This window comes from Cajanus cajan, chromosome 10 (assembly GCF_000230855.2).
Source record: "Cajanus cajan strain Asha chromosome 10, NIPB_CcT2T_4, whole genome shotgun sequence".
NCBI classification, from domain to species: domain Eukaryota; kingdom Viridiplantae; phylum Streptophyta; class Magnoliopsida; order Fabales; family Fabaceae; genus Cajanus; species Cajanus cajan.
Window position 1 is genome coordinate 3,022,897 of NC_138526.1, and position 20,408 is coordinate 3,043,304.

A 20,408-nucleotide genomic window follows, 5' to 3' on the forward strand; every position below is an offset into this window, starting at 1 on the left:
GAATTTCAAATCATGAATTCAAGAGAGAAGATTATTTATCTACTATGTCCCGTTAGGTTAGTTTTTATTATTCCATTGCCTTATCTTTGAATGAAAAGGACAAAATATTTAATAAGGAAAAATTGATAGTTGTGGACTTGTTGTAGGTATTGAATTTTTTTGTTTCCAAAAGAGAAGATAATTAAAAAAGAGAGGAAAAGGAAAGGATTAACCACTTGATCATTATCCTTTTGAAAGCATGGAATATGAGAATTATTGGCATATTTGCATTAAATCTGATTTTGGCATAGCAGTCAAGATAGCTTGTTGAATGGGTGTCCTTTAATTTTGGCCATCCCATCTTTTATAAATCTGCTGTGTGGATTCTCTTTTTGCTTCTTTTCTTATCTTTCTTTTTTTGTATCTTTATGGCTTCTCCGGCGGCACCAACCTCATTTCTAAATTTAGTGGTTTGGCACATCATCTAAAGTGTAGTTTAACACTTGATCTTATATATTTTAAGTACTAGTATTACGTCTTTGGTCATGAGTCACTATAGTGTTTTATTAGCAACTAATAAACCGTTTATTATATTATTGAATAGCTTTATAATATACTAGAGAGGTAGAGGCACGAAGTGTCTCTAATAGTTATTTACTAATAAAATATTAGAAAGTTGTGTATAATTATTTTAAAAAAAATTAAATTTTTTTATATATGGAGGTATAATGGTCTATTAAAAAATGGAGACCAAAAAATAGTTACATCTCCTATATCTCTTTTATAATAGTTATAGATGAGAATTAGAACCCTTAAATTTTAATTTCATATCACAGTTTATGTTAAATTTTATTAAAATTAAACATGAAAGTTCTGACATTTTATTAATCATAATATAAGTATGAAGTATTTATTATAAAAAAAATTGTTATCGATCTTTAATTAAAAATTGTGAGTGTGTTTATAGTGAATATTTTCTTTCATCAAAAATCATGAGGGAATAAAGTAAATATTCTTCTTTCAACATAATTTATTTCATGTCTAAGATTATGATTTGAATCCAGATATAAATTATTATTATATATATCAAATTAGTGTTGATAGATGCACATATATTATTTTAATAAAAAATCTAAACTCTAAATATTGAGAATGTAAAATTATCATAAAATAGATTTAAGGATTAAAAAATCATTAAAAAGTATATTAAAAAATAGTAATTAAAGTGAGAAGTGATCACATGTACATGAATACACATATTAAGTCTATGCAATTTCCAAAGAAAACAAAAACGGAAAGCAAATCACTTCATAAAAAATGTTTGCTTTGCTTTCTGTAGTTTGATTACGTTCGATTTTTCTTTTTACAGTTATATGTAATTAGTTTTTTCAAATATATAAATTGAACCGATAACTTTATGAAAATTATTTTCATAAAGTGATTTTTTTCCTCAAAATATTTTATTTGATTGAATTTTAGAATGGATTTAAATTGTTTGAATAAATTCTTTCACAAATTAATATTTTAATCCGTATAATATACAGGCTCGATATTTATTATATAATTAAATTTATAAATAAATTATATATATATATATAATTATATATATTATATTTCAGGTAAAAATATATATTATATTTAAATATAGAAATTATATTATAAAGTTACATAAAAAAATATTATTTTAAAATATTAAAATATTATTCATGAATAATTATAATAAATAAAAATTAAATTAGATCAAAAAATCTTTTAAAATCATTTCATCCTAAACGCATTCGTGTAAGATATAAATTTTTGTTTAATATATAAAAATTTATAAATATTTATTATATATAACTAAAATTTATAATAAATTATAAATATAAATAAATATTATATTTGAATATATAAATTATATTTCAAATCTCCATAAATAAATATTATTTTAAAATATTAAAATTTAATTCATAAATAATTATGATAAATAAAAATCAAAATAAATAAAAACTTAAAAAACTTTTTTGTCGAAGAAAAGCTCATAAAAATTACAAATAAACTCTTATATAAATAAATTTTAATTTATAAAAAAATTTGTTTCATTTATATTCCTATCTTTTATATAACTATTTACGAAAAAATTTATCTAAAATCATCCTTAGTTATTGCTTCACAGTCTTTATATATTGAAAGAGTAATGACAATATACAAGTCACATCTTCCACGTGGCGTGCTTTACTTGTAAATCTATCCATTTGAAGCACACTTTCCACCATCCTCTGTTAATAAATCATTGACTTATTGACCATAAATATCTCTCATTTGATTTGACTAACCAACCCACGGTCCTACTAACTATAATTTTTTAATTATTACTAATTTAATTCTCTAGTTATAAATTATAAATATTATTATAGTACTATATTTTTCAATTTTAATAGACAATCTAAAATTTAAGTTTTAAATATATGCTATTTTTCTTTTTGATTATAATATAAATCATCAAAATTAAAAATTAATTAATATAATTATTTTTAATTAATTTTATCATAAATTTAAGTTTCATTCTAAATATATCATTTACTTTTAAGTAATTATTATATTTAATATTAACTCTAAGTGAATGCATGATAATTAAAGTTACCAATAAATAAGAGAGATAAAATAAATTTAACTCTAAGTAATTTTAAAAATGAATGATTTTTACTTATAATTAGGACTAAAGGAAAAATTAATCTGTTACTTAAAATTTGGACTAGAGGTAATATTTCATAATAGTTATATGTGACTTGAATATAATTTCTTTCAATAAAGGTTATTTATTATTTATACAAAATAAATTATAGATATTTTAAAGGTTAAACATCTTTTTCTATGTAAAAGTTTGTTTTTAGTCTCTCTTCTAAAACATTGACTTTTGGTCTTTTCTTTTTAAAAATGTGTCAAATTTTCCATTACAAATTATATTTATCCAATTTAATGGTGACATCTAGTCACTACAATGGTGTTGACTTAGCATCATTATTAAATTAAAGTAATAAAGTTAGTGTCATACATAAAATTTTAGACATTTTAAAAAAGGATGACTCTAAGTCAACATTTTAAAAATGGAAGACTAAAAGAAGAATTTTTACATATTTATAGATGAGAAAATGTTTAACACATTTTAAATTATGTATTTATAATTAAATATTTTTAATAATAAATACTTTTATTCAAAATATTGTAATATGAATTGTACTGTCCAACTTGACTAGGTTGAGTGGCCTTCACTTGCTTGTACACATTAGGCCTCCCACCTATTATTATAAAGTGAAACCCTAGGTGATTAACTCTTAACGACTTGTAGGATATTTTGGCATGAATATCTTCTAGAACATCATAATCAAACACATTATATTCACCAAACGGAATTTATTCACTTATCAGGAACAATATCTCTGATAATCAATAACATTTTATAGTAATCAATAACCACATCTCCACACAATCACCAAAATATATATCCAAGATATCATACAATATTATATCTAAATTTAGAGATAAGATTAATCCCCTGTATAGGACATCAGGTATCATTTTACCCAAATCTCATTCATAATCTAAACTCTCCTAACTTGAGCATTAAAATGTCTTTGTAGATGTCCTTACCACCACAAGTATTAGAGAAATGAAGACAACATTCTCTTAGTAGAAGCGCTTACAAATTTTGGTAAGAACATTTGGTGCTCACTATGGTGCCTAAGTGAAACTACCCTCTTGTCACACATGGTTTCCACCCAAAACCAAACAATGAACAACAACGTAAAAGGAACCTCCACAACAACTTCCAACCCTAACTTAATCCTAGGGTAGCAACTTCTAGTTTCCACCATCGCAACTCTGTTCATGAAACCCGTGGCAACTATCGTCACCACTTGCCCACTTATCACATCATCTAACGTTGAATTATTACAATGATTGGAAGTCATGCAAAGACATAATGAAAAAGTCTCGACAATCCTCCACCAACAATGTGAGACCGATCACACACATTATGAAGTTGATCATATACATTATGAAGCCAATGGCACACGTTACAAAGTCAATCACATATGTTACGAAGTCAATTGCGTACATTATGAACAAAAACTTTGAGCTCTACACTAGAAGAACAACGACATTCACTCAAGAACCAACATCCCAACAATAGAGGAGTACACAACCCCCAGATCGACCTAAGTCACTCGCCCCATGCAAAACTTTCAACCCAATGAGAAGAATTATTCCCCTCTTTAAATTCCCCTAGAACATCTTATTAGTAAACAATGTGTTCATCACTTCACCGACAACATCACCATGTTGAGCTCAACATACTACGTCTACAAAATAAGCACCACAAGGCAAGCTAAAATGAACATGCCACTGATAAACATCAAAATAGGTTCAATATATAATTTTACAATGGGAAGCTAAATTGAGGATGTTATTACATTTCATTGCATAATGGATAATATTATATTACTCCATGATATGACACCAATATCACTGCTAGCTATGTACATGCATGAAGTACACTTTATTAATATTCCAATATATGACATCATTGCTAACTACATACATGCATGAAGTATATGAATCATAAATGAATTTTTCATTTTCCTTTCCTTGAAGTTGCAAAAACTATCATATGACTTCTCCCACACCAATCATAAACACAATCACAAGGTTTTGAGTTCGTTCACGATTCTAAGCTTTCAAGCTCTCGTGCCTCAACAACCACAAACTTCTGAGTTCACGAGTGATTTGAGCTTTTGAGATCTCATGCCTCAACAATCACAAACTTCTAAGTTTATGCACAATTTTGAGTTTTTGAGCTCTTGTGCCTTCATGATTACAAACTTCTAAGTTATTGCACAAGATTGCAACTATGAATTTTTGAATAATACTAACAGTTTCAGAATTGACAACCTCATCACTCAATGCCAAATCAGCTAAGACGTCGACTATTAGAACTCCATCAGAAATAGAGACTTCAACCACAATATACTCAATGGCAGGTTGAACAACACCACCCTCAACAACAAACCTCAATGGTTTCCCCGCTACAACAACTTGGACATTCACCTCTAACACATAAGTTTCTTTATTTAATTCAACAACCTCCTTAGCCACCTTGGCCTCAACAACTACCATCGACCCCTCAAAAGTGGTCTCTGGCTCTTCACCCTCATCCTTATCAAGGATGTCAACCTCATTCACAAAAAAAAAAATCAAAGTCAATTATCAACTTACCACAAGGAAAATCTGACGTAAAGAATGTCACCTATTAAATAGCTTATTGAAAACTTTTTACGTGTTCCTCGCAAAAACTTCTCGTCTCGATCCTTTTTGTCATCCAAAAGTTGTCCCATTTCAAGGGCAAGAGTACCTACCTTGTCAACAAGCCTTCCATCGGTCCATAACCATACCATCTTGCTAAGCAACAACCTTAGTGCCATTGTAGCATAATAATCTTTCTTCTCCTTCGCCAGCCTTTTCTTCTCACCCTCAAGTGAGCACTTATCACCATCGACATGGTTGTATTAGCATAGAAAGCCTCTAGCTCAGCCTTCAACAACTTGATATTGGCATCCTTGATAGCAAGAATAGATCACCCACCCTGTCAGCAAACTTGTCTTGCTCTTGCAATAACGCATCCTTCTCAGTTGTGGCTTACAAATACAACTCATTTCAAGCATGTCACACTTGTGCGATCTATTAAGAAACTTGATTAGAAGAAGAACATCTAATTATACAGGTCAATACTTTCCTTGAACATATGAGTCTTGCTTGACCATTTGTTAGTCTACTTCCTAAAAAATTATCATTGATACTCAAAATAAAGATGGTGGTGTTGTTCGTACAATTCATGTCACTTGTAATGTACTTTGAATACAGGTTTTGGAACTAGACTTGCAACTCAACAACTTAAAAATCTAAGCCACATGGGCATTACTTGGCATTGGGAGTTGGAAATAATCAAAACACATTTTGGATTCAACTTCCGAGCTTACCAAGCTTCCAAGCCTTCCATTAGGTCACAAGCTTCTAAGCTTATCAAGCTTTTGAGCTCTTTAATTTGTAGATTTTGCTATAGGAGTCTCTTCACCATTACAACCACAAGATGATCACTTTGCCAAAACAATCACAAGTTGATCTCTTCACTAAAACAATCATAAGTTGATCTCTTCACAAAAATCATCACAAGATGATCACTTCACCAAAATGATCACAATTTGATCTCTTCGCAAAAACGATCACAAGCTAAAATTTTCACCATTGCAAGCTAAAATTTTCACCATTGCAATCACAAGTTGATCGCTTCACCAAATTGATCACAAGTTGATTACTTTGCCAAAATAATCACAAGATATTTTTACCATTACAACCACAAGTTGATCCCTTTAACATTATGATCACAAGTTGCTCACTTTATCAAAATGATCACAAGTTGATCTCTTTACCATTACAATCACAAGTTGATCACTTCACCAAAACGATTACAAGCTGATCACTTCACCAAAACGATCGCAAGTTGATGTCTTTGCCAGAATGATCATAAGTTAAACACTTTGCCAAAATCATCACAAGTTGGTCAATTCGCCAAAACAATCACAAGTTGATTGCTTTGTTAAAATGGTCACAAGCTGATCACTTCTCCATTACGATCACAAGCTGATCTCTTTGCCAAAATGATCATAAGTTGCTCTCTTTTCCCAAATGATCATAAGTTGATCTCTTTGCCAAAACAATCATAAGTTGATCATTTCACTAAAACGATCACAAACCTAAACTACAATAATCATAAATTGATCTCTTCATTATGGTCAAAAATTGATCAATTACAAGCTTCTGCACTCTTCATAATTAGAATCATAAGCTAATCACTTTGTCATTACAATCATAACTTACAAACCTTTGAGGTTATCATTTTAAATTATTACATATTAATCACTATTGTAAACTTATCACCTCTAGCGAGCTAGGCATCTACAGGTTAGCTGATGATTATCACAACACACAAGCTTACTATCTTTAACAAACATAAAATAAACGATTACCAGCAAAACACGCAAACCTCCTATGCATACGCAACACACTTCAATATGCAATACAAGTGTCTCCAAACTTCAAGTTGGACAACCTACCATGACATGGGCGAAAAATAAAGCGACTTAAGCACAACTCATAACTCCTTCCCTCTAAAGTGCTTGGAGCTTGGGGGGCTTACGCACCACCCAGCTCAACTAGGCTAAGTTGGCTTTCACTTGCTCTCCCACACTGGACCTCTAGTCTATCATCATAAAGTGAAATTCTAGATGATTAACTCATAACGACTAACAAAATATTTTGGCATAAATATCTTTTAAAACATTGTAATCAAACACATTATATTCACCAAATAAAATATATTCCCTCATTAGGAACAATATCTTTGATAATCAATAACAATATCTTCACACAATCACCAAAATATATCTCCAAGATCTCATACAACATTATCTATAAACCTAGAGATAAAACTAATTATTTATATATGCAACATCAAGTATCATTCTATCGAATCTCATTCTTAACATTAAACTCCCTTCTAATTTGAGGGTTGGATAGGGGTATGTAAAAAATTCAAATTGATCCAAATAGATCCGCATTGAAAAATCCGATTCATTTTGATAAAAAAATATTCGAACCGATTCACTTTACAAAATTGGTTCAGTTATCCAATCCATTTTTATAAAGTGGATCAGTTTGTTTTAGTTTAGGTTTTTTATAAAAAAAAATTAATTAATATATGAGTAAAAAGTAGATAATTATATCACACCGAACTGATTCAATTTCAAAAAAATCGATTCATATTTAAACAAAAAATCAAATCAATTTACTTTATAAAAAATAGATTGATTAATCAATGAACTTTTATAAAACGATTCGATTCAGTTCAATTTGGATTTTTCAAAAAAATTAATCAATGAACATCCTGCCATCAGAGTATTTTTGCATGTCTACTGTTGCTAAGTATTAGACAATTAGAACAGCATCCCAGCCGTAGTCTCGCTAATAGATTTTGATAAAAACATGAATAATCTAAAAAAATTACTTTACATAATCAATTTTATTTATTAATTGATCGAATTGTGATGACTATTTTATTTTTATAAAACCAAGTTAATCGCATCATGTCATATTTCAATGACTCGTTAACATAGGCAGGGCCTAGCCAGGGTAAACGTAGGTTGATCTAAAAATCGAACAACGTCAACAATCCTTGTCCATTAAGTGTTATCTGAATCAAGTAGTAGCATAAAGTCATAAAGAAAAATAAAGTTAGCATGAAATCATAAAAAATAAAGCTAAATTTTTATTAAAAAAATTATTAAATTATACTTTTAATCTTTTATTATATCAAATATGTAATTTCGTCCTTTTAATTTTAAGTTCGTAATTTCAATCTCTCAATTTTATAAAATTCACAATTTTAATTTTTTTAATGAAATTTTCATATATTAATTTTTGAAATTGTAAAATCAGTCATATTCTGACAATAAATAAATAACACAAATAAGATAAAAATGTAATGAATATGAGAACTAAAAATATAAATTAGTTTAAATATTATTAAATATTAATCATCATGTTATCTACTTAATGTTAGATCACAATTAATATTACAAATTTAATAACTAACAATGAACATTTAATGAAGGAAGCAAGATTATGAATTTTATAAAATTTGAAGAATAAAATTACGAAATTAAAAATAAAGGGACAAAATTTACAAATTTGATAGCTTAATATTATTTTTCTGAATTAAATTCTTAAAAGGAAACGTTGCATGGAATTCTTTTCTTGTCGTTGTCTTTGAAATATGTCGTGAAGAGAAAAAGAAAATGTATACAAATATCATAAAATACGTTATTAATGTTAAAAAATATCGTACAAATAACAAACCTGTTATTATTAAAACAGTTTTTATTGATTTGTTAGAACAATTAATAAATAAAATTTAAATTAAATTGTAATCTTTATAGTCTTTACGTGTTTGGGTTTCTCTATCATGTAATTCTTTTTAGGATATATATAGGTCTCTATATATATTATGTATCCAATTAAGATGACGGTCCCTTAAGAATTAACACTAATGAGATAAGTTATAAAATTTATTTTTATTAAAAGAAACTTTTTTCTTATTGATAAAGTTATAGGAACAAAAATTTTAATAGAAAAATGTTGGATCTTTCGAAATCTACACATCGAATGATCTTTCCACCCATTAAAAAGTTTAGGCTAAAACCCTATTTTGGTCCCTTATATTAATTGTTTATTTTAATTTAGTCTCACTTTTATTTTTAGTTTCAATTTGGTCCCAAACTAATTAATTGGTTTCGATTTAGTCCCAAATTAATTAATTAGTTTTAATATGGGACTTTCGTCCAAATTATTTAAACGGAGTTAACTTTTGGCTACGTGGATGCCACGTAGATGCAAACGTAGATGCCACGTGGATGATAATTTTTTTTAAAAACACCTGGACCCAGAACGGCCCATTCCGGTTTCAGAACGGGCCGTTCCGGTTTCATCTTTTTTTTATATATAAAATATTAATAATTTTATAAAATATATATTATTAATTATATTTTAATTATGTTGTTATATCTAATAAAATAAATATATTAATATTTTTTATATTTTATTTTATTATGTTTATCTTATTAATTTTTATCATTTTATTCCTCTAATTTTAAATAAGTTGCAAAAAATTATAAAGTGATACTTAAATATTTCTTCAAACAGAAAGAGAAAAATAAAAAATTATTACTCTATTTATAAGACAATTGTATTTTATAAAAATAAGTAATTTTAAAATTTTTACCATAAAAAAATATTTTTCAAAATTATTATATTTTTTAATAAAATTAATAAATAATATTGGTTTAATTTCATTTTTTATCCCTCAAGTATTACAATTGTGCAGTTTTGATCCCCAAGATTTTAATTGGGTAATTTTAGTCCTTAAAGAATTGCAATTGCGCGATTTTGGTCTTTCAATTTTTAATTCAACAATTTTAGTCCCTCGAATATCATAACAGTACGATTTTAGCTTCTCCCATTAAAAATTAATAATTTTAATATATATATATATAATGTTTTAAAATTAAACAATTATTTATCTATTCAAATTAACGTATATTATAATTTTTGATATTATATCAATAATATTATTAATATATTTATAGATAAACTAATAATTTGATAAATATAACTTGTTATATATTAATATACAAAAATATAAGTATATTAATTAAAAATATATATCTGATCTTATATATTTATATTTTTGTAAAAGTATATTAATATATATTAAGTTATATTTATCAAATTATTAGTTTATTTATAAATATAGTAAAAATATTATTGATATTAATTTGTCAGTAATATTAAAATACTAATAATATATAAATTTTATTTATTAGTAATAATAAATATATATCATTTGATATATTAAAAAAATTATAATATACATTAATTTAAATAAGCAAACAATTATATAGTTTTAAAACATTATATATATATATATTAAAATTTTAAAATTATTAAATTTTTATTGAGAAAGACTAAAATTGCACAATTATGATATTTGAGAGATTAAAATTGTTCAATTAAAAATTGTGAGACTAAAATTACACAACTGTAATCTTTTAAGGATTGAAATTACTCAATTAAAACCTTAGGGATCAAAATTGCATAATTATAATACTTGAGCGATCAAAAACACAATTAAGTGAAGAATATTATATTCTCAGTTTTGGAACGGGCCGTTCTGAATCCAGAACGGCCCGTTCTGCTGTACTGGTGGTGTGTTAATTTTTGCATCTGGAACGGCCCGTTTCAGTTGCAAAATTAACATACCAAAAGTGCAACCAGAACGGCCCGTTCTGGTTTCAGAACGGGCCGTTTTAGGTCCAGGTGTTTTCAAAAAAATTGTCATCCATGTGGCATCCACATATGCATCTACGTGGCCAAAAGTTAATTCCGTTTAAATAATTTGGACGGAAGTCCCACATTGAAACCAATTAATTAATTTGGGACTAAATTGAAACCAATTAATTAGTTTAGGACCAAATTGAAACAAAAAATAAAAATGAGACTAAATTGAAACAAATAATTATTATAAGGGACCAAAATAGAGTTTTTGCCAAAAGTTTAACTACTTCTACCGATTGATTAAATATTAAAAATAATAATTTAATTTAATATTAACAACTTTTACCGTTTGGAAGATAATTCGACATTTACGAGTTGGAAGCCGTAGCATTTCTCATTTTAATATATATATATATATATATATATGTATATATATATATATATATATATATATAAAAGAAGTATTCGTTTATTAATTTAAATTAATAGATAATTATAAAAATATTTTATATGTTGATTTGAATTAATAAAAAGAAGTATTAAATAATTTTTAAATTTTTTAAAAAATTTGTATATTTAATCTAAACATTAAGAACTTTAAATTTGACAGTTGTATCATTGAAATTTAACGTGGAACATAAATTATTATATGAAATAAATTTACGTAAACTTACTCTTGGATCTCTCCTCTCTCTTTATATATATATATATAGTATTCAATGAAAAATAAAATGACTAACTAAATTTTTAAGAGCTGAAATCTTAAAACAAATCAAATTAAGGTTACTTAGTACCAAAATTATCTTTGAAGAGATTAATTTATTCTATATAAATATTATTAGAGTTATATTATGATATTTCTCTTGTAGGGAAAATATTTATCAAGATGTATTATTTCTTTTATTATTTTGCAAGGTTTTTTGCAAGATAGCACAACGTGCATGCAAGATGAATGAAATCAACAATTACAAAAATTGCTAGTACACATTCAACTGATTACAGAAAGAATTCTTATTCCATTTCATCAAGCATGAATACAACCTTTAGTGTCCATATAGCACTCATGAACAGAAAAGTGAGTTAGCAAGAAAGAGAATCTCAACTAATCTTTTTCTCCCCCTCTTCACACCCAAAATTATTCTATTTATATTCAAGTTATTTCCTCACGTAATCCTTCAGCCACCCACGTTCCCCCCTGGATCACGCACTTTTATTCTTTGCCATGATTTCCCCACCTTCATCCACGTGTCCCATTTGTATCGGCTTGCCTATAACGGTCTCCACCTCATCATTATTTTGCACTCTCCTTACATTACTTCCCCCAACGAAATCGACCTTGCCCTCAAGGTTAAAATGAGGGTAATCCCGTGCAATTACCTTAGTATCTTCGCACCCAGTGGAAGTTATCTTTTTTTTTTTTTTAGTAATTTAGTGAGTAGGCCAGCCAAGGTTGCATAACCTTTAATAAATCTTCTATAATAGCTTGTAAGTCCCAGAAAGCCCCTTAATTGTTTAAGACTGGTAGGTAAAGGCCAAGCCAAAATAGCTTGAACCTTGCTATCCTCCTTAGCAATTCTTGACCCTGAAATTGTGTGCCCCAAATATTCAATCTGCTGCTTTTGGCTAAAAGGATAGCTATACGGCTTCACTTTAATAGGATTCGAACCATGTACTAAAGGAATAACATGGTTATGTGATCTAGGAGAAGGTAGACCACACGGCAAATCAAAAACCTGGTGATATGTATGCAACAATAATGCTATCTCTAGATGATCTTGTGAATTGCTGGAATTTTGAAAATGGAGAGAATACATTTTTGCACTCGAATTAGTATGAAACATTATTCTCAAATGATGAAATTGAGCCTGGTCAGGTAACTTGGTTTGTTCCCCCATTAGTGTTACAAACTTATCATCTAGCATAAATTTCAATGATAAGTTGCTATAATCAGATATGTGAGCACCTAGTGTGGCCAGCCAAGAAGCTCCAAGAACCAAGTCAGCACCTGATATAGGAAGTAAGTATGCTGGCAGCTGAATTGCATGGTTTTGAATTGTAACCTCCAATCTCTTGATGAGTCCCTCCACTACCAAAGCACTTCCATTACCAACCATCACATTAAAATTATGAATTGGTTCTACTGGTAGTTTAAGATAAACAACAATCCTTGGCTGTAAGAAATTATCTGAACTGCCACTATCCAGAAGGATTTGCACAGGTAAACCATTAATAACTCCTTTAAATCTCATAGTACCAATTCTAGTCGAGCCTTTAAGGGCATTGAAAGACAAGTAAGGTTCACTATGAAGCTGAGGCTCTATATTACCCGTAACAACACTAGCATCCAGAACAGGTTCATTAGAAAATTCTTCTTCATCTAAGTGGAACCAGAGATATTTCTTATTAGGGCACTTGTGAGAGGGCGAGTATTTGTCATCACACGTGAAGCATAATCCCTTCTCTCTCCGCAACTGAATCTCTGCGAAAGACATCTTCTTCACCGTTGCACTTCTGTCTAGAGGAGTTTGGTTTGATTTGGCCAATAAGGGAAGTAATGCGGTGGACTTTAGAGATTGTGAAGTGGTAGGCCGTGATTGATTTTTTGTATGGATATTGAACCAATCATATTTATGTTGGATAGCATACTTTTCTTCAAATAATTTGGCCAATGACACACATCTCGTCAATGTAGTAGGAGCCTGAACCAGCACATCACGACGAAAGTCATGTCTCAAACCACCCACAAAACAATCCAATAAAGCGTCTGTGGTTACACCTTTTGTAACGACCCGGCTGGTCACTACACACAGCACAACACACCTGAATACTACACAGAAACGAACAAGTATATACATATAGGATCTAGAATATATATATATATACAAGGTCCAAATCCGTCTAGAATCAGAGTGTACAAAATACATCTAGCAAATGCTAACTAAGTAGCTAAATACATCAAAAGAATAAAACTTCATCTGCCAGCTGTAGACCTTCCTCAGCAAAACACCAACCTAACCCTGCCCTGTTCCCATACATAGTATGATCATCGCAGTCCAAACCACATGGAAACAACAAAGGGTAAGCTAGTGAAAAGAATCAACATATATATATGAAATATGAAGGATAAACAACTACAGCTATTAGCACATCAACCAGCTTAACAATATCAGCTTAGCATATTACAACATTCAGCAATAATAGCACCGACATAGCGGCTATAACAGCACCACAATAGTGGCTAATAACAGCACCAGCATAGCGGCTATAACAGCACCACAATAGTGGCTAATAACAGCACCGACATAGCGGCTATAGTACGACAATAGTGGCTAATATCAGCACCGGCATAGCGGCTATAACAGCACCACAATAGTGGCTAATAACAGCACCGACATAGCAGCTATAACAGCACCATACATTTTAGCACAGCGCAGCAATATCAGCATCCAGCACAACAATATACATCAAATACAGCTTTAAATTAGCATAACAACATTCGGCACAGCTCAGCTCGTCGTCTAACAACAATTATAAGCAAATTTCAACCCATAAGGCATCATCTTATTCGCGCCCGGCGCACTCATGATCGCGCCCGGCGTGGCACAACCAGAAAACACCAGGGGTCATCGTGCCCGGCGCAATTCCTATTGCGCCCGGCGTGATAGGAGGAAGAGACCTCACAAGATCTCATAAGCCCGGCGTGTAAACCTGCGCTTGGCGAAAAGTAAGCAGAGACCTCCCCAGGGTCTCATGCCCGGCACAATATAAATTGCGCCCGGCGCCACAGCAAGTCCAACCCTAAGAATCAGCACCTAAGCAAGCACCACAACCACGGAGATCAGAGAAACTCAAATGGTTCAGAGAGAGGGAAGAAGAGAGTTCTTGAGTGAGTGAGAAGAGAGTTGGGGAAGAAAAGAAAAATGGAACTGGGGTCTCACAACCTCCCCAACAACAAGAGTTTTCATCCCCAAAAACAGACTTACTTGGGAATAGAAACGGATACTGCTCCCTGCACTGCTGCTCAACCTCCCAAGTAGCCTCACCATTAGCTGCATCCCACAACACTTTCACCAGAGCAATGGACTTGCCCCTCAGCTCCTTTAGCTTATGATCAACCACAACTACTGGCAACTTCTCGAATGTCAGATTCTCCTTCACTTGCACATCATCCAACTCCACCACATGACTAGGGACATAAACATACTTCCTCAGTTGGGATACATGAAATACATCGTGTAGGTTTGAAAGGAACGGTGGCAAAGCCAATCGATAAGCAACCGGACCCACACGCTGTATGATCTGATAGGGACCAACAAACCTCGGTGTCAACTTCCTTGCCTTCAGTGCTTTTCCTACACCAGAGGTCAGAGTCACCTTCAGAAACACATGCTCCCCTTCAGCAAACTCCAAAGGCTTACGCCTTTTATCAGCATACGATTTCTGCCTACTCTGAGCAGTCTTTATCTTCTCCTGAATCAGTTTCACCTTCTCAGTAGTCTGTAGGATCAACTCCGGTCCCACAACCACTGACTCACCATCTTGATACCAACACAGAGGAGTCCTACACCTTCTGCCATACAAGGCTTCAAACGGCGCCATTCCAATACTAGCATGAAAGCTATTATTGTACGTGAACTCAACCAGCGGTAGGACATCCTCCCAGCTTCCCAAGTGGTCTAACACACAAGCCTTCAGTAGATCTTCCAAGGACTGGATTGTCCTCTCTGACTGACCATCCGTCTGCGGATGATAAGCAGAACTCAGCTTCAGCTTCGTGCCTAAGGCTTGATGTAGACTCTGCCAAAATCTAGAAGTGAACCTCGGATCTCTATCTGAAATAATACTGGAGGCACCCCGTGCAACCGTACTATTTTCCTCACATACAACTGCGTCAGCTTCTCCAAGGACCACTTGATGTTGACAGGCAAGAAATGCGCACACTTGGTCAACCGATCAACTATCACCTAGATAGCATCACTATTCCTAACCGACCTAGGCAACCCGACGATGAAGTCCATAGTGATACTATCCCACTTCCATTCCAGAATCTCCATCTGCTGCATCAATCCACTCGGCTTCTGATGCTCCACCTTCGCCTTCTAACAGGTCAGACAGGCCGCCATATATTCAGCTATCTCCCTCTTCATACCAGACCACCAGAAAGTCTTCTTGAGGTCTTGGTACATCTTAGTCATACCAGGATGTATGCTAAGTCTGCTCTTGTGGCTTTCCTCCAACACAGCTCTCTTCAGCTCAGCATCCTGAGGTAGGAAAATTCTGCCCTTGAACCTCAAGATTCCATCTCCACCCAGTTCAAAACCAACAGCCTTCTCAGTTCAGCAAACCAAGAAGCTTCACCAGCTCAACATCTTGTAACTGCTTAAGTCCAACTTGCCTCAAGAACTCACTAGTTATGGTAACCATCCCACAACTAATGTGATCTTGAGCTAACTCCACACAGAGATTCAAATCCCTGAACTTCTCCACCAGCTTCAGCTCTTTCACCATCATATTAGACATGTGGATGGATTTCCTACTCAGTGCATCCGCCATAATATTGGCCTTCCCAGGATGATACATCAACTGGAAGTCATAATCCTTCAGAAACTCCATCCACCGCCTCTGCCTCATGTTCAGCTCCTTCTGATCAAACAAGTACTTCAGACTCTTGTGATCACTGAAGACACTGAACCGAGCACCATACAGATAATGCCTCCATATCTTCAAGGCAAACACAACTGCTGCTAACTCCAAGTCATGAGTGGGATAATTCCTCTCATGGTTCTTCAGTTGCCTTGAAGCATATGCCACTACTTTCCTATTTTGCATCAGCACACACCCTAGACCCTGGTGAGAGGCATCACAGTATACATCAAAGGGCTCACCAGAATCGGGCAACACCAGCATAGGAGAAGTAGTCAACCTCCTCTTCAGCTCCTCAAAACTCTGCTCACAGGCATCTGTCCAATTGAACGGCTGCTCCTTCCTTGTAAACTGGGTTAGAGGCGCTACTATCTTGGAGAATCCCTCAATGAACCTTCGATAGTAACCTACTAGACCCACAAAACTCTGAATATCAGTGACAGTTCTTGGACGTTCCCACTGCAACACCGACTCCACCTTAGCCAGATCAACAACAATCCCCTCAGCTGAGATCACATGCCCCAAGAACTTCACCTCATTCAACCAGAACTCACATTTTAAAAGTTTAGCGTACAGCTGCTTCGCCTTCAAAATCTCCAACACCAACCTCAAGTGCTCACCATGCTCCTCTGGGGTCCTTGAATAAACAAGGATGTCGTCAATAAACACCACCACAAATTTATCCAAGAACGGCTGGAAGATCCTGTTCATGTAATCCATGAACACAGCTGGGGCATTGGTCACACCAAACAACATTACAACATACTCGTAGTGACCATACCTAGTCCTGAAAGCAGTCTTCGGTATGTCACCCTCCTTCACCCTGATTTGGTGATAGCCTGACCTCAAGTCAATCTTGGAAAATACAGATGCTCCCCTCAGTTGATCCATTAAGTCATCTATCCGGGGAAGTGAATATTTGTTCTTAATGGTCAACTTATTCAATTATCGGTAATCCACACAAAGTCGACTACCTCCATCCTTCTTCTTAACCAATAATATGGGGGCACCCCACGGCGATACACTCGGCCGCACAAACTGCTTCTCCAACAGGTCCTCCAACTAACCTTTCAGCTCAACCAGTTCAGCAGGAGCCATCCTATAGGGAGACACCGACACTGGCCCTGCACCTGGAACCAAGTCAATGCTGAACTCCATCTCCCTAATAGGAGGCAACCCAGGCACCTCATCAGGGAACACCTCAGCAAAATCCCTCACCACATCTATCTCAGCAATGACCCTTTCGGTCTCCACACTCATAGCAACAAGCAGAAGACAACACTCTGCTCTATCTCTCAGCAATGATTCAGCTTGGCCACCTAAAATCAACAGTCCTTCCTCCACCTGAGGAAAGATCAACCTCCTATTGGCACAATCTATAAGGACGCGATTGGAAGACAACCAATCCATCCCTAAGATTATGTCAATATCCACCAAAGGCAAACAAATCAAGTTCACCTTATACTTCTTCTCATTCACAACAATAGGGCAGCCAACACACAGTTCAGAAGCAACTACCGAAGCAGAAGCAGGCGTCGGCACTAGCAGTCTCAACCCCAAATCACACACACGTACACCCAACATAGCAGCACATGCATAGGAAATAAACGAATGGGAAGCCCCAGAGTCAAACAAAAACATCACATCCTTACCAGCAGCTTTCCCTTCCCCTTCACAAGATTAGAAGAAGTCGAAGCCTCAGCCCTCGTCAAAGCAAACACCTACCAATTGTAGTGGGTCTGTCACTCCTCTGGGCATCACCTCTCTATGCATCACTCCTCTGAGCGCCCCTCTCCGGTCTGTTTCTGGTGGGGCAGTTGAACAACTCATGGCCCATCTGCTGACACTTGAAACACTGGCTCTCCGTGTGTGGACAATCCCTGATCAAATGGGTCCCAGCACACCTATAACATCTAAGAGTGGCACCTCTACCCTGTCTCCCTCCACTAGCAGCACCATAAGGTTGCCTAATGACAGGACCCCCATGCTGTGGTTGGGGCCTATCATATGGCTTCCTCTGATTTCCTCCTTTCTTGGACCCAGCTAGTCCCTCAGCAGCCTTCACCATACGGTTGCCACCTTCCAACTGCTCCACTACCTTCGCCTTCTCTACTAAGGCCGGAAACTCGGTGATGGCCATAGGCACCACCACCCTCTTCAGCTCATATTTCAGACCCTCGGCAAACTTCCTGCATTTCCAGGCCTCAGATATAGCTTGCGAATAGAAACGAGCCAAGTGCTCGAATCTCATCGCATACTCAGAAACTGTCATCCCTCCTTGGTGCAACCGCATGAATTCAGCTTCCTTTGCGTGCCTCACACTTTTCGGGAAGTACTTCTCCAAGAACACTCTCCTGAAGCACTCCCAGTCAACAGCTATTCCTCTGGCAATAAGTATATGGTGAGTACCCCTCCACCAATGCTCAGCCTCTCCTACCAGCATGTAAACAATGTATGCCAGCCTCCTTTCCTGAGAACATCCCAATACAACAAAGATCTTCTCCAGCTCACAGATCCAGTGGTCAACTACCTCTAGATTTACATCTCCCTTGAATTGAGGAAGATGGCATTTCTGGAACTCAGCTAGATCCCGGCTCTCCTGTGACCCCGTGGGCCTTGCTGCACCAGCTGCAGCTCTATCAGCATCCATCCGAGAAAAATAGGCATTTTGCTGCTACATAGCCATAGTCATCATCTCCATGGCACGGGATATCTGCTCATTGGTTCTAGTCATTGTCTACAAAAGTAACAACATCTTCAGTATACAATAACTAAACCAATTAACAATCATCAGCACAACAATCAACAAGGAAATCAGCACAGCAAAACAACACAGCAAAATAACTCAACACATAGCTCAGCACAACAAAAGCCTAAAGGAACCACCCCCAAAGAGTGTCCACTAGACTCGAACTGCTTTGATACCACTAAAGTGTAATGACCAGGCTGGTCACTACACACAGCACAACACACCAGAATACTACACAGAAACGAACAAGTATATACATGTAGGATCTAGAATATATATATATACAAGGTCCAAATCCGTCTAGAATCAGAGTGTACAAAATACATCCAGCAAATGCTAACTAAGTAGCTAAATACATCAAAAGAATAAAACTTCATCTGCCAGTTGTAGACCTTCCTCAGCAAAACACCAACCTAACCCTGCCCTGCTCCCATACATAGTATGATCATCGCAGTCCAAACCACATGGAAACAACAAAGGGTAAGCTAGTGAAAAGAATCAGCATATATATGTGAAATATGAAGGATAAACAACTACAGCTATCAGCACATCAACCAACTTAACAATATCAGCTTAGCATATTACAGCATTCAGCAATAACAGCACCGACATAGCGGCTATAACAGCACCACAATAGTGTCTAATAACAGCATCGGCATAGTGGCTATTGTCGCCACCGGCCCGAAATGGACCTTGGCAATCGCGACGATGGTTGGACTCTTTTATTTGTTTAAAAATATGGATTGCTAGAATGACTTATTCTCAAACTGAGACCTTGTCAAACGAGCAATTTTATTAAAAGGCTCACCAATCCATGTTAATCCCAAGCGGGACCCTCCATGGATTAGCGGTTTTCATAAAAAGGAAGGGTTCATGGAGTCGCCACCAATGTTTTACTCAAAACATTGGAAAAAGAAGTTTAAGGCAATCGATTCAAAAATCGACTTCGGCCATGACAACCAGAGTCGGGTAAGGGAGTCGGTTACGCGTGGGGAAGGTGTTAGCACCCCACAGCGCCCCTTTCGGGTTCCCTATGACAGATTATTTCTAAAAATAATAGTGCGAAATTACTAAATTACCCCTATTTATTCTAAACAATTATAACTTAACTATC

General features: G+C 34.1%; 1 protein-coding gene across 1 annotated transcript; it reads right to left on the minus strand.

Annotated features, from left to right (window-relative positions):
• Positions 1–18,310: 18,310 nt before the first annotated feature.
• Positions 18,311–19,906, minus strand: LOC145952757 (uncharacterized). Its single transcript, XM_083065719.1, has 2 exons — positions 19,880–19,906; positions 18,311–19,093 (listed from the first exon to the last, which is right to left on the minus strand). Exons 1-2 carry the CDS (start codon positions 19,904–19,906, stop codon positions 18,311–18,313), a joined length of 810 nt encoding a protein of 269 aa, XP_082921845.1.
• Between the last annotated feature and the right edge of the window lie 502 nt (positions 19,907–20,408).

Excerpts from the sequence above, each read along its gene's own strand:
- LOC145952757 (XM_083065719.1), bottom strand. The coding sequence starts at position 19,906 with ATGTCGGTGCTGTTATTGCTGAATGCT. Across the intron at positions 19,094-19,879 it reads TGCTGTTATTGCTGAATGCT|GGAGATGTAAATCTAGAGGT; the intron begins GTAATATGCTAA and ends CCTCAATTCAAG.